At 33.1% G+C, this 20,759-nt stretch overlaps 3 protein-coding genes across 5 annotated transcripts in view; 2 read left to right on the top strand and 1 right to left on the bottom strand.

The window, feature by feature from the left end:
- Positions 1–227: 227 nt before the first annotated feature.
- galcb (galactosylceramidase b) lies at positions 228–9,188 on the top strand. Of its 2 annotated transcripts, NM_213111.2 has the most exons (17): positions 231–406; positions 520–588; positions 686–749; positions 2,001–2,114; positions 2,224–2,363; positions 2,455–2,493; positions 2,890–3,020; positions 3,272–3,427; positions 4,000–4,124; positions 4,230–4,357; positions 4,637–4,726; positions 4,822–4,911; positions 5,086–5,230; positions 5,320–5,497; positions 7,788–7,951; positions 8,041–8,117; positions 8,277–8,677. In NM_213111.2, exons 1-17 carry the CDS (start codon positions 266–268, stop codon positions 8,418–8,420), a joined length of 1,995 nt encoding a protein of 664 aa, NP_998276.2. In that variant the 5' UTR covers positions 231–265; the 3' UTR covers positions 8,421–8,677. The 2 variants fall into 2 exon arrangements, with proteins under 2 accessions (XP_068070479.1, NP_998276.2); XM_068214378.2 differs by lacking the exon at positions 686–749 and having other exon boundaries at positions 228–406; positions 8,277–9,188.
- Positions 9,189–9,354: 166 nt separating this feature from the next.
- Positions 9,355–20,372, top strand: ak7b (adenylate kinase 7b). Its single transcript, NM_001109698.2, has 18 exons — positions 9,355–9,459; positions 10,044–10,223; positions 10,328–10,439; positions 11,010–11,104; positions 11,216–11,326; positions 13,120–13,203; positions 13,291–13,379; positions 13,466–13,556; positions 13,649–13,726; positions 13,822–13,971; positions 14,203–14,331; positions 15,900–15,993; positions 16,469–16,597; positions 16,699–16,752; positions 17,181–17,378; positions 18,715–18,935; positions 19,034–19,192; positions 19,999–20,372. Exons 1-18 carry the CDS (start codon positions 9,370–9,372, stop codon positions 20,032–20,034), a joined length of 2,100 nt encoding a protein of 699 aa, NP_001103168.2. The 5' UTR covers positions 9,355–9,369; the 3' UTR covers positions 20,035–20,372.
- si:dkey-288a3.2 overlaps positions 17,891–20,759 on the bottom strand; it is an 83,963-nt gene continuing 81,094 nt past the window's right edge. Inside the window, exon 12 of one of the 2 annotated variants that reach the window (XR_012393320.1) lies at positions 17,891–19,216. The gene's annotated coding sequence lies outside the window, so the exon portion shown is untranslated. The remainder of the gene's footprint in view (positions 19,217–20,759) is intronic. The other variant, XR_012393322.1, reaches the window with a different exon arrangement.

Here is a 20,759-nt window from a genome sequence, read left to right as displayed (position 1 = left end):
ATAATACCATATTCATGGAGAAGATATAAAATGTAAATGTGCTGTACATGGGGAATAACTCATTTCTTTCATGTTGTCCAATGTTGAATACTGAGCTAAGGCAAACTTCACTTTCAATTCTCTGACGCTAAACCACGCCCAAGGTAATGACGCACCACCACAGCGACCATAGACGCCTGAGAGGGGCGTGACTTTCGCTTCAAATCACCACCTATAGCGGAACTTGCAAGTCAGCTGATAATGTTGTAGGAACGCACGGGTTAGAATGTACATAGGAAATCAGTTTTGTGTGTTTTTGAGCATTTTTCTCTATATCAGTGGTTGTTTAGGGGAGAATTACGATATAGATGATAGTCTCGGATTAGGACAAACGTTTGATGGCATTGGTGGATTAAGCGGTGGTGGGGTGAGTTCACAGTACTGCGCTTCCTTTTTCGCAGTTTCTAAAGTGCTTAGTTGGTAAAACTGTTTACAGAAAATGTTTAAAAATACAATGTGTTATATACTTGTTTTCCACAGGCGACATCGCGTTTACTTGTCAATTATGAGGAGCCATATCAGAGTCAGATACTAGACTACCTGTTTAAGGTCTGTTGGAAAAGAATGTGGTCAGACTACAATTTCTGAAATACTATTTTCTATAGTTTCTTTATAGACTATATGCATGTAAATGTGTATTTAACAGCCAAAATTTGGAGCCTCCTTACAAATCCTAAAGGTTGAAATCGGAGGTGATGCTCAGACTACAGGTAAACTCTGCTATTGAGGAAAAGTTGGTTTTATATTCGCACATTCGAACTTTCTAGTTAATAACAAACTTGTTATTATAAGAATTCTTTGCACGTTTTTAATAGGAAAACAAGTTATCAGCCAAAGACTATCAAAGTACAACATTGTTCACAGTCAATTAAATAATTAATTCTTACTTGCATGCTCTGACCAGCAGCGTGGTAAAGACAGGCCCATAGCCAGTCTGATGAAAATGGTGGTTCTTTTTTTTTTAGCAAAAAGTTAAACTTTTTGCTGTTATTTGCCTCATTTTCTATTTATAGATGATATTTAAATACTGACTATTTAGTGACATTTTAAGACCTATTTTTAGCTGGATTTGCTTACCAGATGATCATCATAACCACACTTTTTTATGTTGCAAAAATATTTCCTAAAGATTTAGAGTAATGAATAATGAATAAATACTTATTTTTAAAATACAAATTTATTACATCATATAACATCATTAAGAAAAAAACATGGGTCTGTAAATGTTTTTAAATTAAAAACTGTAGCCTGTTGTCATTTATTAGGCAAAGAACAAACTGGCCAGCACATTTAACTTTCCTAGGTCATAATTTGGCCATTTAAATAATAAAAATGAAACTCATATTAATAATGTAGAGCTTCACAAATTTTCTTGACTCTCTTTTAAAAAGGTTACATTTGAAAATTCACAGATAACAACAATAGACGGATTAGTATTTAAATTAATTTTAATATGGGCCATTTTTGTGGCAGAATAATTGTTTATTTAACAACAATACAGTAGGTTAGTAGTAAAGAATGACTTTATATTAACTCAGATTGAATGTTTTCTTGCACAGCCGGATGTCGGACTCATGAAAAATAATAGTTTGCATTGGCCAAAACTGATTAATTGCAGTCACACTAGAGATAACCAACAGAGGATTCTGCTTGGTCTTAACTTTATGCTTTTTTTTTATTTTTATTTTTTTTATACAATTTATGATGGCATAGCCAAATAGGACAAATGAGCTCATGTATGCAACAAAAACTTTGTCAGTGAGGGGTGGGTCTTTCAAACCACGTGAACCCCCCTGGCTACAGGCCTGCAAGACCATGTCTCAAGTTGCCACTGCTCAGATAGTAACAAATGTGGGAAAATAAAACCAATTTTGCCTCAGTACCTGCTTCTTTTAAAACCTGTGAACAGCGAATGGTTGTTTACTGTACATTTATCAGATGACCTATGTAATGATTCACAGATGGAACTGAGCCCTCACACATGCACTATGAAGATGATGAGAATTATTTTAGAGGGTATGAATGGTGGCTAATGGTGGAAGCCAAGAAGAGGAATCCAAACATCACCCTCATAGGTTAAAACAAATATTATTAATTGTTAGTTTTTAAAACAAATAAAGTACTAATCCTTCGTTTCTAATTGTGATATTTATATTTTAGCTTTAATGATTTGTCTATCGACAGGTCTACCATGGGCCTTTCCAGGTTGGGTTGGAAATGGTAAAAACTGGCCTTATGATTTCCCTGATATCACTGCGTCTTATGTGGTGGCGTGGATTCATGGAGCTAAGAAGTACCATGACCTGGATATTGACTATATCGGGGTAAATGCATCCCAATATATTTGATTCATTTTATTTTATTCATTACTGTGGCCATATTTATTACTTTGAATATGTATTTTTGTTTATGCAGATATGGAATGAAAAGAGCTTTAATGTGAAATACATAAAGGTAAGTAAAATTGAACATGTCACTCATTTATTTATTTAGTTTATTATTTAATGTAAATGTTGACTTTCTAAGCTCTTTTTCAGTTTATCCCCTCAAAATGAAGTAGTTCAGTAATAGTTAGCCTATGTTATATGATATTGAACAACTATGCTAATATAATCTTGAACATAATATAAAGTCACTTTCAACAGAGAATGTAGAACATCTGTTGTGCACTCAAACAAATTGAGTTTAGCTGCCAAAGCAGTACATTTCATTTTAAAATAAACTAGAAAATAACTAATTGATAATATAATTATTAACTCTTACTGACCACAAAGATAAGAAGGTGGAATGATATTTGTTTTATTGTTTACAAATTCTTTCAATTCTTTGCCTTTCCACTTTGTTTGCTAGCTTTTGCGATACTTACTGGATAAAAGGGGTCTGGAAAAAGTTAAAATCATTGCCAGTGATGACCTCTGGGAGCCAATCACCTCTGCTGTATTTGCTGACAAAGAATTATATGATGCTATTGAAGTCTTGGGGTATGTAGATTTATTTAGAAATCCTCCAGAATAGCTTTTTTGGTATTATCTTGAACATTGTGTAAGCATTTGTTTTATATGTCAAAGAACAAGAAGTTCTAATATGTCACATTCATATGAGATTTTCACATAAAATTCAGCATACATTTCAGAGACAACATAAGAAGTTGTTTTTTTGTTTTGTTGCAAACACATTTTAAGAGTAGTAATGTAATGTGGTAACCTTGATGTTGGAATCATTTGGCTTGCAGGGTACATTACCCAGGCACAAAAACTGTGCCTCGTGCCCTGAAGACTGGCAAGAAACTGTGGTCCTCTGAAGACTACAGTACCTTCAATGACAATGTTGGCGGAGGTTGCTGGGCCCGAATTCTCAACCAGAACTATGTCAATGGCAAAATGACAGCGTATGACGACTTTTTATTTGATTTGACTCATTTGGCATTTTCCTTTTAATAAGGAAGAGCTACCATGCATTAATTTCAGAGATAAAAAGCTATTTCAATCTATGAAAGCTTGTTTCTTCCACTGATTAAAAAAGGGTCATGGAAACCTTCTCAGAATTCAGACTTTTTAGTGTAATATGAACTCATAGTTGCTAGTTATAAAGGAGAAAATACATACTCTTAATTGCAAGAAAAAGGTCAGAATTACGTTAAAACTCACAATTCTGACTTTTCTACTGCTAATTCTGACTTTTATCTTCAGAATTGAGACATAAACCTGCAATTCTGACTTTTCTAATCACAATGAATGATTTTAATCAGATTTGTGAGAGATAAACTTGCTATTGAGAAGTAAAAGTCCAATTCTAAAGGGAGAAAAGACAAATACAAATGCAAGTTTAAAAAATCTCAAATAGACATATGTTAGTTTATGTTGTGGAATTCTGAGGGGATTCTTTTTTTTCTCGGTGGTTTAATTTAGTTTTAATCTGAAAATGAACAAAATGAATGCATACACTTGTGTTTGCTTTTAGGACCATATCCTGGAACCTTGTTGCAAGTTATTATGAGAACCTTCCCTTTGGAAGAGATGGAATAATGACTGCAAATGAGCCGTGGAGTGGAAATTATGTTGTTGAGTCCCCTGTTTGGACAACAGGTAATGTATTCAAATGTATTATACATAGTCATGAATATTATATGCTTAGTGTAAGGTCATGTTTGATACAACTAACAAAGTATTTAATTCATGAAACCCTATAAGCCCACACTACCCAGTTTACTGAGCCTGGCTGGACATACCTGCAGACAGTAGGACACTTCACTCATGGTGGGAGTTACGTTGCACTGACTGATCAGAGAGGAAATCTCTCAATAATCACTGAAACTATGGTGAGGCTTTTAAAGTTGATATTTAAAATTGGCATAACATACACTTCCGTCTTAAAACTTTAAACTTAGAGTTTAAACTGTAATATTACAAAGTATTATTACAATTTAGTGTGTGTGTATATGTGCATATGTTTCATATATTTGCTGAATAGAAATATACATTTAGTTCAGTAAAATCTTAATGAGCCCAAAATATTGGATAATATGGTATACTGTACATGCTCTTCCTTATAGTCTATATGTTTGTGTGGGTATACATATATTTTCTTTCCTTTTTAGACCCATGACCACTCTGTGTGTATCCGACCTCCTCTGCGTCCCTATAATGTCACAGTCCAGAATGTAACATTCAATCTGAAAGGAACTTTTGTAAGTGATATTTATTATTTTTTTATTGGTTTACAATGGATAAAATGACTATAGAATATAATATAGAACAACTTTTTTTTTTTTTTTTATACCAGGCTTTCATCAGCCAGCTGGATGTGTGGCACTCAAAGTTTGATTTCAAGACAGATAAGACGGTCCTCTTCCAAAAACTTGACCCTGTTAAAGTAAGTACTGTAAACTGTATGTGCAAAATCAATAAATTAAAAAGAATTAGGACAAAGTAAGAGAATACTTTTGGTTTCTTAAAAAAAAGGCTCTGTATAAATAATTATTTACTGTACTTGTGTTTTTATGAGTTATTTGTAATATCGTAATATATTTCTGTGTGAATGCTGCAGGTAATAGGTGGGTCTTTCAGCATAGAGCTTGATGTTGATGAAATATATACATTTACTACTATAACCAATGGTCAGAGAGGGACTTACCCTGATCCTCCACCTTCTGCTCCATTTCCTAAATCATACAGGGATGATTTTAATGTCTGTAAGTGGCTTCAATATAATAGTTTTTCTCATTTGATAATGGTTCCAGTATTTTTCAGTGTACCAACTTGAACTTTGTATTTTGTCCAGCTGGAAATTTCTCAGAAGCTCCGAACTTTGCAGATCAGACAGGGGTTTTTGAATACTTCACTAACCTTACAGATCCTGGACCTCATGTTTTTACTCTGCGTCAGGTGGTCACTCAGCGTCCCATCACATGGGCTGCAGATGCTGATCAGACAATAAGTGTCATTGGTGATTATGCGTGGTAAGTGCAGAAGGGTCCATTAGGCTTTTAAAACTTTTGTTACGATTCGTTATGTAAACTAACTTCAAAAGTCAGTCTGTTAAAAAAAAAAAAATTATTCTGAAAGAATGAATGATGCTTATACACATGAAGCACAATAACTATGAAGACAACAGTAAATGTAGTTTATAAATATTTAAAGTCAATGACTTGCCTATCTGGGCGAAGCAGTGGCGCAGTAGGTAGTGGTGTCGCCTTACAGCAAGAAGTTCGCTGGTTCGAGCCTCGGCTCAGTTGGCGTTTCTGTGTGGAGTTTGTACCTGTGTTCGCGTGGGTTTCCTCCGGGTGCTCCGGTTTCCCCCACAGTCCAAAGACATGCGGTACAGGTGAATTTGGTAGGGTAAATTGTCCATAGTGTATGAGTGTGTGTGTGTGAATGTGTGTGGATGTTTCCCAGAGTTGGGTTGTGGCTGGAAGGGCATCCGCTGCATAAAAACTTGCTGGATAAGTCAGCGGTATATTCTTCTGTGGCGACCCTGGATTAATAAAGGAACTAAGCCGACAAGAAAATGAATGAACGAATAAATGACTAGCCTATCTAGAAAATAATTGGTTACACCATGGGAAATATTAATAAAAAGATGGATATTATGCAATCCAGGTTAGCAAATTGAATTTTAAAAATAAAAGTACAGGAATTAGGATCCTGGTGGAATGCTGGGGAAAATAGTTTGTGTTGTTTTTATTTTACCACACTGTCTGTGCTCACTATATTTGTTTTATTCGATTTATACATTTGTTTTGCTAGATTACACAAGCTGAATGGACTATATGTACAGCTAGTGTTTTTCAGCCAATGATGAACTTCCGGTGAAAGCTTTGTGACTATTTTCTATTTCACAAGGTTCCTTTTACAGCATCATTGTTGTAATTTAATTCAAATACTATCAGTTAAATAGACTTAAGCATCCATTTGGGTTGTTAAAGTGTAAAAAGGGACAAAAGACAGTTTAAATGTAGGCACCATCATTAGCAGCAGGCTAGCACAGAAATTCACCAGGGTAAAATTAATTTCCATATTTTAAAGACATGGTGTGGAAAAATGTATTTCAATGCAGTGTTTCTTATTTGGTCTGATACTGATTTTATATCTCATCTCAGCCAGACAGTGTGGATGGTTGTGTTGTTGTTGTTTTTTTTATTTATTTTTTTTTTTTAAGAAATCAGATCTTAAACGCGGCGATTTTTGTATGGGATGACAACCGGAAGCTCTGGGGCTGGCTGACTGAAATTAAAAGTCTGTGAATGCGGAAGAACTGTTCATTTGTCAGTAACCAGGGTGAAGCACTTCTGGTAAATTGTATACCATTACAAAATCAGCGTTTTAAAGGTCAGTTTTCTTTAAAAATCAGTGATCTTCACTGTCTGATTGATACAATATAAAATGGGCCTCCAATTATACAAGAAGCACTGCATTAAATTACATTTTCCCTGCCATGTCTTTAAAATATGAAAATTTATTTTACTTCAGTATAGTCAATGGAGCTTCAGCGCTAGCCTGCTAATCCTGACGGGCTTGTGCGTGTACTTGTTACCGGCTTTTCAACTCGTTTTACGCTTGAGCAACTAAATGAATGCCAAAGTCTATTTAATTGATCATATTGTAATTACATTACAACATCGATGCAGTAAAAGGAACTGCATAAAATGGAAAAGTCGCATTAACTGTTCACCGGAAATTTATTACTATAGGAGGAAACACTAGCTCTGCATTTAACCTATTGACTAGCCAGATACACTAGGGACATCTTGTGGTTACATATTGGTAATGCAGAATGAAGTATAAATATGAAGAATTAATTTAAATAAACTGTTTTATTGTTTTTATGTGTAGAAGCAAATCTCTTTATATTTAAAGTTACTGTGCCTGGTGTAAACGGGCTTTAGTACTGACATTAGACATACATTGATTAGTTTAAGTGAGGAAAAAAATAATAATTTACTCACCATCCATGATGTACTGTTTTGTTGGTCTTTAAGTAGAACCTTAAAAATCTTTAGCTGAAATTGTAGACCTTGGTGGTCAAAAAAATGGCACTTTGAAAGTAAACACATACGGGCAGAATAAAATGAATATCAGTCTTTTGAAGCAAAATGATCAGTGTATGAAAGAAATTGAACATTACTTACTACACTTTTAATACACAGTCTAAGCAAACGGTCCTTTAGTGTTTGCTTCCTTTTGCAGTGTACATGTGTGAGGAATATTGTCTTTTTTACTAGTGTGTTAAAGAATTGATGGCTTTAACAGGCATGACGTAATGGTGTCGTGTGACGTCTACATGGAGGCTGTCCAGACCGGTGGAGTATTCATTGCTGCTCGAGTGGACAGAGGTGGAGGTGTCATCCGAAGTACAAGAGGAGTCTTTTTCTGGGTGTATGCTGATGGCACCTACAAAATCACCAATGATCTCCGTAAGCAGCTGAATAATAAGTGCATATTTATTTCACTCTATTGTAAGTTTGACTAGGTCAAGGTAAAAAATACCATGTTTCATTTACAGGTGGATTGGCGGTCCTTGCCAAAGGTTCGGCTGGAACTAGAGCACGTACATGGTACACATTGACCCTTAGAGTCCAGGTTTGTTAAATTATGTATAAATGCTTCTAAACATAATTTATTGCTGAGTTTTCCCTCAACTTTTAAGTCTTATCTGTTGTGTTTGTCACATTTTGCCACACTGTCAGATTTGCACTTTTGCAGAAGGCCGCTGATCTGTCATTTATTCTGCGTTTTCAGGGAAACTATGCCTCAGCAGATCTCAATGGCTATTCTCTGTGGAAGAATGCAGTGCTCTTGAACCCTCTGCATGGATGGGTGGCCATAGGCACTAGTTCTTTTCAACTTGCACAGTTTGATAATTTTGTCATAGAAGCAGAATAACACCCCATATTGTATTTATATTCATTGCTTTTTCAGTGTGTAAACAAGCAGACTGAAAACAAGCATCTTCAGGACTGTGAGAATAATGTGATTTTATGAAGAAATTAATTTATTAAGGATATGCTGCTATGTGCCTTAAAATTGAGAACTATGTAATAATAAAATTAAAAGTATGATGTACATTTACTTTTTCTTTGTTGAAAATCAAATACTGATACTAATTAAATCACCTCAATCTTTTACATTCTCGTGCTTGATTTAGACTTCTGTTTTTTTTTTTGTAATTATTATTTGTATGTGCTGAGCTTCAAGAATGAATATTGTTTCACTATGCACTTACAATGTAATATCTGTTTAATGTGTTATTGCTAGACTTTTGTTTTGGACGGTGAAATGTTTGTGCAGGGATGTTATCAGACTTTTGTTTTGGACCGTGAAATGTTTGTGCAGGGATGTTATCAGAATGTTAAACCCAGGAACAACTTTTCATCAATGGTTACCTCATTTTAACCAGCTTGGGGGGAAAAAAGTCTACAAAGTGGGAAGACCCATATGATCTATCACATAGCTCAGCTTGTACCACATAATGCCCTAAGATGACCAGTATGATGAATCATACACAACAGAACCATCTGCATGTGATGTCATGTCTGTACTCTAACGTAGGCCTACTGAGAACTGTACACCTGTTGTTTACATGATGTATGTGGCCTCATAATAGTATGATGAATATGCTTAAACTGGAAGCCAAATAAATCAATTGCTATATATTTTTATCGAATCCCGCACCTTTATGTTCTCGAAAGTTAAATGATATAAACAATATATGCTGTATAGTTTATAACGGCTCACGGTATTTAAGCCTTTAAAAAAGTCATTCAGGCTAAGGGTATGTTGTGCAAACCGCGCGAAAGCATCCGTTTCTTAGCAACAAAAAACAACAACAGTAATGGCGGAAAAGATAGATGAGAGACCTCAAAACTCCCGACGTGTTTTTATTAACAACGTCGATGCATACACGTCGAAAAATATTGCAAGGGTAAGCTATTTGTAAATAATGATTCTGATATCAAACGCTTTTGAACATTTGAACTCATGATGAATATATAATACAGGAATTTACCAAAACTTGTCATTACGTATGAATTATACAGATAATCTGTTTACCCTAACGTTACAGTCAAGGTTGACAAGCAAATAATCAAATAATGTTTGTTAAAGAAAGTAATAAAAAATAGACAATACAAAGCCAATGTCAGTTTTGACATAAATTCATGATTTGAAATTATTCTAAATTTTTTTTTAATGGCTGACAGAATTTTTTTTTATTTATTCATGGAAAGGATGACCTTTGGCTGAAATACTCCTGATTATTTAGCATTTTTACAATACATTGTAGGTGGTTGATTCCGCTGTGCCGTCCCTAAATTAATAAAGAGACTAAGCCGAAAAGAAAATGATTGAATTACAATAAATTATATTGTAAACATACATTAAGGTGACTATAGGACGATGATCCAATTTTATTGCAACTCAAGCATTTAAATAACCTTACAATCAGGACATTTTAACGTTTTAAATCATTGAAAACGAGTGTTTGAGCAGTGGTGTTTCTGTGTTTAGTTTCTAGACTTGTGTGTAGTTGGTGCATCTCTTGTATTTGCTGGAGAGGCTGATGTGGAGGAGGAGGATGACAGACTGCATGATGACCAAGCAGAAATCAAAGACGGAACCTTCCAGATTGTGGGAACAGTCTCCAGCCAAACAGAAGAGAAGTGCAGCTTTATAGCTGAACAATACAGTGTAAATAAATCACTCTTTACTGCAGAAATATGCAGTCTTTTTAAACTTGTGCTGCCACTTGGCTTTTTTGTTGTTGCTTTTTTTACATCTTTTTTCCTCCCTAGCATCACACGAAGCGTGAAGATCTTCTCCATCACCTTCTGAAATGTGATGTGATTATTTATGATGTTACTCAGCATGCTGATCAGATAGATGAAGCACAGTGGGCTGTCTCGGGTAATTTAATTTATTTAATGTAACTGATTCATACACTGCTGTTATAAACCTTTTCTTGACTCTTATCAAGATGCTCAGGCCATCCAAGAGGTGACTTTTCCAACATATATATATATATATATATATATATATATATATATATATATATATATATATATATATATATATATATATATATTGTTAAAACCGTGGTCCTTGGTGATTTATAAAATAACAAGAAGTCAATTGCTACGAATGCTTTGAGAGCAAAAAAAAAAAAAAAAAACATTCAAAACAAAATAAATATAATTAAATAATAAATTATTTAAAATAAATTACCTGCGGCTCCTGGAAATACATGAAATGAAACTATCAGGAAACTTTACTTACCTTCACCTTTAATCAAACCCTCTACAAATGGTCTTGTTCACTTGTATTTTATGAACAACTAAGGACCAGTTTAAAAAAAAAAAAAAAATCTTGAAAGTTAAAAATGTCATCTACTTCTTGGACACACCCATAGCGATTAAGTTTACAGCTGATTTTAATTTTGGGGTGAACTTACCCTTTTAAATTATCATCCAATCGCAGCTCTTTATGAAGAAATGGACAGGTTTCCTGCAGCTAAGACGTTTATCCTAGTGTCAACCGTTTTGACATGGGCTATGACTAAACCTGCTGATAAAGTAGGAATAGTTCAACTTCTTTTTAAATAATTGTTATTTCTTGAGTGCTTACTTGATTAGCATGTAACGTGATTAAACAATTGTATTAATGAATGTCTTAACTCTACATAGGATTACCCGGAAACTCCTCTTACAGATAGCAATTACAGGAGAAGAAAAGCACACCCCAACTTCCATAGGCACATCAGTTTGGAGAAACTTGTGGTCAAATTAGGCAAAACGGTAAGCAAGAACTTGCAGAATAATTACTTTTCATTTTAGAACACATTGACATGACAGCAGTGTATTAGAAATAGTTTTTACTTAGCATTTTTACTGTAAAACATTTTTAATTTCATTGTAAAATATTTGCACTTATATATTGACCTTATTCATCACGTATGAGCAGCCATTGGAATCTATTTTTTTTTCTTTCTTTTTTTTTTTTTTGCTTAAGATTTGCGGGAATCACTTCCATTGATGAAACTGATATTTTTTGTATTTAATACTTGCACTTAAAAATTGCACATATTCGTCGTACTACATTGCACTAATTCATTTTGAATTATCCAATGTAGTACAACGATTGTAATTAATTATACATTTGTAATTAAGTTCATATATATCTGCATACTTCTGATTATTAATAGCAACCTGTACATATATTCATCTACTGTTAATCTAACATTATTCTGTATATAATGTTTATAGTGCATCCATCTCTAAATATTACCCATAGTATTTCCTATAATTGCGCTTTATAACGTATACCTGTATCCTGGACTTGCTGCTATTGCACTTCTGGTTTGACCTAAACTACTTTTAATTGCCTTGTACTTGTCCATGTGTAATGACAATAAAGTTGAATCTAATCTAATCGAATCTATATTATTATATAACTTTTGGATACTTTATTTTAAGGTGACATAGTTACAGAATAATTATTAATTCATAAGGAACCCGCGGGGTCTTAAAATGTCTTACATTTCAAAAACAAAATTTTTAGGCCTTAAAAAGTCTTAAATTCATTGAAATATAGTGCTGTAGGTCTTAAATCATTTTAAACCAGCCTTAATTTTTCTATGTTCAAGTAAAGCTACCCTATCGAGCTGACACCCATTCAACCAATAATTAATCTTAAAACCTTTTTGTTTATATTCAAGTTTTATATAGCAAAAAAATACAATTCACAACAGCTGTTAAACATTTTTACAGCAAATTCTTCAAATTAAATAGCCTAATCAGGAAAAGAAAAATGAAGCAACACATCCCTTTACATGATCTTCCATTATATACAAAAAACTATTTACAAAAGTAACTGGGCCATAAAAAAATCCTTCGTATCTAAATGTGCACTTATATTGGTCTTGAAAGGGTCTTAAAAAGTCTTACCCTGATTTAACAACTAAATAATATTAATTTCATATACTTACATTACATGTACTTATTATAGGGTCGGGGTTAGTTACATGTAATTATGCATAATCTATTGTAGTTACTATAGTAATTTATGGAACATATGTAACTGTGTCACCTTAAATTAAAAAGTTAACAATTCTTTTTTTCATGAATCACACTTGTTTGTAGAGCAATTAGTTTGAACATTTTTCTGACATTTATTATTCATAATCATTTCTCCCGTAGGCAATTGAATTTGAAGTTCTAAAACAAATCGCAAAAATAAGCACACTTCGTATATTAGAATAAGGTGAATACTGATAACATTATACATGTGCATGACGTATGAATTTACTTATTTATTTTTTGTAGTTTTCATGGAATTTTTATTTTTTATTTTTGTAGTTTTCATGGCATTTTTTTTTTTTATTTGCACTTTTAAAGACATTTTTAAAAACCCAAACCCTGTTGTCAAACAATATAAGTGACATTTAGTTGAATAGCAATGTGTAAAAAAATGCCCTTCGCTGAAATTTAATGCAAAATTACAATCGAGTCATTAATGATGCTTTAAAACACTTAAATTATCTTACTGTTTAAAAGTGTAATATTCATATTTATTAATCAATGATTTTCAGAAAAGTTCTCGCTTCTCCACATATGTTGTTGCATCGGGGCTACAATATGGAATGGAAGAGCATGTGTTTCACTTGTTTTTTAAGGTAAGTCTTGGTGTACATTTTAAAAAGCTTTGCACTAATTCAAATGTCAATGCTAAACAGTACGTTGTGGTTTGTTGCTCTATATAGATGTCATGGATGGGTGAAGTTTCCCATGTGCCCATTTTTGGAGATGGCTCCAATATTATCCCCACCATTCACATCAATGATCTGGCAGGGTTAGTACAATTGGAGTTTTATGACATTATCATCCAAAAGCCAAGTGATCCTACATTTAGCATACACTGTGTTTGTGTTTAAAAAGGATCATCCAAAATGTCATTGACCACAAGCCAAAAGTGCAATACTTTGTTGCAGTAGATGACTCCAAAAACACAATGGAGGATATCATAAAGGTGAGATTACACACACACACACACACACACTCTCGATATGTTTTATGTTTGTACACAACAAATGTTTCTCATGCAATGAAATCTTCTTTAAGGCAATAACACTCATGCTCGGACCAGGAAAAACTCGGAATGTTTCAAAAGAGGAGATTTATCTCATACAGAACTTGACGGTAGGAATTGGTGTTAATATTATTATCACCTGCTTGAGAAAACATAATCAATATTTCACAGCTTTGGCTTGTATTGACTGATTTTTTTTCTTCAGCAAACAGAAATTGATTCTTTGCTTGTCAACCTTCCTATTGAAGCACCGTATCTGAAGGACAACTTTAACATCCAGTGGGTGTCAGAAACTGGAATGGTCCAAAACATTGAGCAGGTCATTGAAGAATACAAGGAGAGCAGGGGATTACTGGTATGCAAAAATTCACTAACAGTTCTATGTTTTTTAGGTTCTTTTTTATGTTGAATATGCACTGGTAGAGTACTACAGTATGTTGGACTATTTGATTACATCTAAAGTTTCAAACACTTTTTGTGTTTGTGTGTGTGTGTGTGTGTGTGTGTGTGTGTGTGTGTGTGTGTGTGTGTGTGTGTGTGTGTGTGTGTGTGTGTGTGTGTGTGTGTGTGTGTGTACGTTTTCCAGCCCATTCGTATGTGCATTGTGGGACCACCTGCAGTTGGGAAAAGCACTATAGCAGAGAAGATTTGCAAACACTACAATCTTCATCACATTAAGCTTAAGGAGGCAATCGCTGAGGCACTAGAAAACCTGGTTAGTATTGTACAACAACCAGAACTTATTCAGGAATATCAAAGCATCCAATGTTGTTACTGACATTAAATTAAAAAATAATGAAAACATTTTTTATACATATAAAAGCATATTAATTATATATATATATATATATATATATATATATATATATATATATATATATATATATATATATATATATATATATATACAGTTGAAGTCAGATTTATTAGCCCCCTTTTGATTTTTTTTTTTCTTTTTAAAATATTTCCAGAATTATTTTTAACAGAGCAAGGACATTTTCACAGTATGTCTGATAATATTTTTTCTTCTGGAGAAATTCTCTTTTGTTTTATTTCAGCTAGAATAAAAGCAGTTATTAATTTTTAAAAAAGCATTTTTGGGACAAAATTATTAGCTCCTTTAAGCTATTTTTTTTCTTCGACAATCTACAGAACAAACCATCGTTATACAATAGCTTGCCTATTTGCCCTAACCTGCCTAGTTAACCTAATAAGCCTAGTGAAGCCTTTAAATGTCACTTTAAGCTGCATAGAAGTGTCTTGAAAAATATCAAGTAAAATATTATTTACTGTCATTATGGCAAAGATAAAATAAATCCGTTATTAGAAAAAAAGTTTTTAAAAAATATTATGCTTAGAAATGTGCAGAAACAATCTTCCCTCCATTAAACAGAAATTGGGGGGAAAAAATAAACAGGGGCGCTAATAATTCAGGGGGGCTGATAATTCTGACTTCAACTGTATATATATATATATATATATATATATATATATATATATATATATATATATATATATAATAATCATAATCATCTTTCAAATGATCCTTTTGTGAAATATACAGAATGGGTAAAATTCAGCTATTCAGTATTAAAGATATATATTATATTAACGCTTGTGTGCTGTTGGGGATGTTTGCATACACTCTGGGGAGATTTTGAATCTTAATTTAGCCACAATTTTTTCCGTGTTTCAGCAAATGGAATGATTGTTGATGACAGCTTATTTTGACAATTATTTTGGGAAAATGCTTTGAAAATTGTAAAAAATGCAACAATATACACTTGGAAAATGTTTTACACTTTCGTTTTGTTTGTGGCTGTTTTTGTCCCATTGAGTTCCATTATAATGACAAAGCATTGACACCCTATGCATTCTTGATTGTTGCTGGATTTAAAAGAGGCAAAATGTGTAATTTTTATTGTGATTTTACCTCTTTAACACCAACAATCAAAAATGCATGATTATAAGCTGTCATGGCTTTGCAATCCATAAATGCCATTATAATGGAAGTCCATAGAGAAAACAGCCACGCACATAATGAAAGGAAAGTAAATTGGAAGAGCACACAAGGGTCAAACAAATCTACTGACTATATTATAAATTATTAAAAACTTTCTTGCTTACAAATGAACAAAACTTAATAGTTTGAAGGATAGCATAAAAGTTACAATTATATTTAATTAGTATTTTGTGGTTGCACTCATGTTTAAATGTAGTTTTTTAAAATATGCAATCAAATGATTCTTATAATAATGCTTATTTAAATCACAAATCACTCAGGAGTTGTGTGTTCGTACGGAGGATGAAGAAAATGATCAGGATGACGATCAGGAGTTTTGGGACACTCTGAGGGAAAACATGAATGAAAACGGAGGTTGTATAATTGTAACTTTTTAGGTGCTGTATTAAAATTATATATATATATATATATATATATATATATATATATATATATATATATATATATATATATATATATATATATATATATATATACACTTTAGGCTACACGGTGGCTCACTGGTTTGAGTCCTGACTGGGCCAGTTGGCATTTCTGAGTGGAGTTTGCATGTTTTCCCTGTATTGGCATGGGTTTCTGCTCCAGTTTCTCTACAGTCCAAAGACATGCACTATACAGTAGATGAATTGAATAAAGTAAATTGGCCATAATGTATGAGAGTGTGTGTTTAAATGTGAAAATGTATGGGTGTTTCCCAGTACTGGGTTGCAGATGGATGGGCATCCTTTGCATAAAACGTATGCCGGAATAGTTGGTAGTTAATTCCGCTGCAAGGCAATAAGGCCGAAGGAAAATGAATGAATAAATACTTAATTTATCAATTTATTAGGACGACTGGATGACCAATATGTGATTCGTATAATGAAGGACAAACTCAGAACTAAACCCTGTATGAACCAGGGCTTTGTTTTGGATGGTTTTCCGAAGACATGTGAGCAAGCAAAGGAGTTATTTACTGGTGAGAAGTTTTTTTAGGTGATATAATTACAAATGAAAACAGATTCTGATTAATAATACATGAGATTTGATTTGCCACATGATTATTTCAATATTCAACAGGTGATGGAGAGCCGGAAGACTTGGAATCTAAACATGCAACAAAAATCATCCCAGGTCTGGAATTTATTAATATAAACTATAATGCAGATGAGAAATGCATCTGTTCTCCATTATAATGATTAGCCTTAAGACTTCGAGATTTGAATCTTATAAAACTCATTTAACTTTAGTCATTCAAAAGTTTTGCTTTTATTTTAGGAAATCTCTCATGCTCACCAAGGCTAAATATATTTTAAAAATGCTTAAAATTAATTAATATTGTTACAAGTTAAATGTAACAATTTTGTATTTTAAAACATTTTAAGCAGATATTACTTCAGTCTTCAGTGTCACAATGATCCTTCAGAAGTTATATCTCTCTTATATTACAATCATTATAATTATGGTTCTAATATGATCTTTTGATATCACACACACAACCCATTTAAAAGATGTAACATGCTTTTATTTGACATTAATGAAATCATCTTTCTATTTTCTAGAGTTTGTGTTCTCTGTTAACGCCACAGACGATTTCCTAAAAAACCGTGTCCTGAATCTACCTGAAACTGTTGTAGAGGGAACTTCCTACATGCCTGAACAGTTCCTTCAGCGTTTAGCTAGATTTAGAGATAGAAACGTAGAGGACGAGATGCCACTGAACTACTTTGAGGATCTGGAGATTCATCCTGAGCACTTGGGTAACGCTTAGGGAAGAAAAACAGATGACATTTTAATGAAGTACAGTAATACTACAGTACATCTCTTGATCTAGCTTATTTAGATCTCACTCAAAAAAATATGTTTGCTGTTTGTTCCAACTACGTACAGTTGAAGTCAGAATTATCAGAAGATTTTTTTAACACATTTCTAAACATAATAGTTTTAATAACTCATTTCTAATAACTGATTTATTTTACAGTAAATAATATTTGACTAGGTATTTTTAATACATTTCTATACAGCTTAAAGTAACATTTAAAGGCTTAACTGGGGTTATTAGGTTAAGTAGGCAGGTTAGGGTAATCAGACAAGTTATGGTATAAAGATGGTTTGTTCTGTAGAATATGGGAAAAAAATGTATAGCTTAAAGGGGCTAATAATTTTGACCTTAATGTTTTTAAAAAAAATTAAAAACTGCTTTTATTCTAGCCAAAATAAAACAAATAAGATTTTCTCCAGTAGAAAAAATATTATCAGACGTACTGTGAAAATTTTCTTGCTCTATTAAACATAATTTAGGAAACATTTAAAAAAGAAAAAAAAATTTAAAGGGGGGCTAATAATTCTGACTTCAACTGTGTGTGTGTGTGTGTGTGTGTGTATAATATACAAGTATTTGTGTATATATATTGCGTTTTTTGGCAGGAAAACCTAATTGTTTTATGTTCAATCGACTTAAATCTGTAAAGATTAGTAAGTTAACTTAATTCCCTAATGTTGTCCCAACACAAGTAGATTGTGTGGAACTCTGCATTAGTTAGTGCACATTTGTTTAATTATCATTTATTTAATTATATAAAAAAATTATCATTTGTTTAATTAATTATTATCAAATCATCTTACTTTTTTAATAGGAAAAATCCAGTTATTTCAATAGATATTCATGCAGTATGGAAAAAGAAAGATTTTTTGTTTACGCTAATTGTCAGCTTTTTTCGATATGTTTTATGTCATTTGTACCCAAGCATTTTTCACTGGTAATGACCAGAGCGAACATGATTTGTTGTATATACTCACTTCCAATAGCATCAAACCAAAAAAAATCGCCTAAAGATTTAGTCATGAGGGTTAAACGTCAACATTAAGCACAAGCAAAAAAAGACACATGAAAACGCCCCATTGTTAAACCATAAAACAAAACATTAATTCAGGTGTGTTTTTTCTAGATATTTTTTTAACAGACTCCTTCAACTGATTCTGATATTTATTTGTTTGTGTAAATATTCTTCACAATAAGATCAAATTAAATTAACCAGTGCAGTCACATTAACATATTAAAGTGTCCCCTCTAAACCCATTTTCCTTACATTTCAGAAATTACAAGCGATAATGACAATGAGTACCAGCTAATCATTGACAAGATTTGTAAAAAAGTGGGCAAACCGAGAAACTACGGGCCGATCTTAGAGAAGGTGGAGGAAGAAAAGCGTCGTCAAGTCAAAGAGCGGCTAAATGAACAGGCGGCACAGAGGGTAGAAGAGGAGCGGCGAGAGGAGGAAGAAGCCCAACACAGAGATCAGCGCTGGGGAGAGTGGGTAAGAAACAACATTGATTTTTGTCACTTCATGTTAGAACTGCAGAAAAAAAAATATGCTCATCTCTGCACATTTATGTGATTTTGATGTGTTTTAAGAGCCAGCATCTTGTTGAGGTGAAGAGACAAGAACTTGACCTGCTGGAATCTCAGTCAGAACCGCTCAGGGACTACCTGATGCAGGACGTGATGCCCACTCTCACACAGGGGCTCATTGAATGCTGTAGATTACGTCCTGACGACCCCATAGATTTCCTGGTATGCTGGTCCTCCTAATAGGGGCTTTTGCAACAGAGAAATAGGTTCATAGTTACTTTAACTACTGTCAAAATACCCACTTTTTGCATGTTTGCACCTTAAGAACTGAGAATGATTCTAGCTCTAGGAACACATTTTAGGTTTACTGTGCGCTTCATGACTGCTGTTATAAATACAACTTACAGCTTTGTCCTGATGGCTATTTCCTATAACCCACAGGTGTCAAACAAGGGTTTTAATAGCCAGAAATTCAAACCATTTCTCAGAAAAAGTCTGATGGCTGCCAGATGGTAAAATAAATGACTAAACTACTAAATAATACCAACCTTGAGTATGACCTCAATCACTATTGGGAGACAGCAGCTCCAATAGCTCCTCCCTTTCCACTACGGAAGCAAAACTGTGACCGTTGAGTATGTGAATTGTCCAACATTCCATACTTTATTTTAACAGTTGAATAAGTGCATCGTCCGAGTATTTAAAGTGCACTTTTTTTGTTTTAGAATAAAAATAATATATAAGTGAATGCACTACTTACACTATTTAAACTACAAAATGGCTTAGAATAGTGCATGAGTATGTGATTTGGAACGCACATCTTGAGGCTTCTTAAAAACCTACAGGTAAGTGTGTTGGAACTAAACTCTGCAGGGCTGCGAGCCTGCAGGAACTATTTGTCATTCCTGCTATGATCCTATGAACTACTTAGTGTGAAAGCCCCTAAATATAGCAGCACAGCATTAGTTTAATTAAAGGTGTTTTCTGGGATGAAAAAATGTAAATTTGCTTGTGATTGTGTCTTTCAGGCTGAGTACCTTCTCCAAAATAATCCTGAAGCATAATCCAGTGTGGAAATTATTTGTAATCCAATGTGGACATTATTTAGACATTGGGATTTCAGCAGCAAGTATACATTTTGTTGTATTTTGTTCAAGAAAGGTTTATTTAAGTCTTTAAAATCTCTATTTTAAAAGATAGTCAAAAATATTCTTTATTATTGACTTGTTTAATTGATTAAAGAAAACATTAAAACTGTGATATTATCTTACAATATAAAATAGCAGTGTACTTTGTGAATATATTGTATTTTTTTCACTCTTCAGTGTCAGTGTTCAGTGTTCACTCTTCAGTGCTCACATGATCTGTCACAAATCATTAAAATCTGATTTTCTTCCACAAACATTCCGCAAAATCTCTCATTATTATCAATGAAAACTAACAATATAAGTATTTACTGTTACTTTTCATGAATTAAGTTCATCACTGTTTAATTCAATTTAGTAAATACCTTATATGAGCAATTGTATGCAAATATCAACCTTGCCATGAAAAAAAATAAAGTTTTCACCAAAATATGAAAACTGTTTGTTTGTTTTTTTTGTGTGTGTGTAGGCTTGTATTTTACACTATTTGATTTAATTTACACAAGTGGCAATTTCACATCGGTCACGTCATGGAGAGGTATCAAATTCATAACAACACTTTTTCCTCAAAATGCAAAAATGTCTAATAAAATAAAGTCAATCATTTTTGTTCTATAGAAAGATTTATTTTATCATCTTGATAA

Source organism: Danio rerio, chromosome 17 (genome assembly GCF_049306965.1).
Source record: "Danio rerio strain Tuebingen ecotype United States chromosome 17, GRCz12tu, whole genome shotgun sequence".
In the NCBI taxonomy this organism is placed as follows: domain Eukaryota; kingdom Metazoa; phylum Chordata; class Actinopteri; order Cypriniformes; family Danionidae; genus Danio; species Danio rerio.
This window is presented reverse-complemented; position numbering and strand designations above follow the sequence as displayed.

Coding starts and splice junctions, on each gene's coding strand:
- ak7b (NM_001109698.2), top strand. CDS start 9,370: ATGGCGGAAAAGATAGATGAGAGACCTCAAAACTCCCGACGTGTTTTT. Junction 13,204..13,290: donor TGTTTCACTTGTTTTTTAAG/GTAAGTCTTGGT, acceptor TGCTCTATATAG/ATGTCATGGATGGGTGAAGT. Junction 16,598..16,698: donor AGCAAAGGAGTTATTTACTG/GTGAGAAGTTTT, acceptor AATATTCAACAG/GTGATGGAGAGCCGGAAGAC.
- galcb (NM_213111.2), top strand. CDS start 266: ATGTACATAGGAAATCAGTTTTGTGTGTTTTTGAGCATTTTTCTCTAT. Junction 2,364..2,454: donor TGGATATTGACTATATCGGG/GTAAATGCATCC, acceptor TTGTTTATGCAG/ATATGGAATGAAAAGAGCTT. Junction 4,727..4,821: donor TCAATCTGAAAGGAACTTTT/GTAAGTGATATT, acceptor TTTTTATACCAG/GCTTTCATCAGCCAGCTGGA.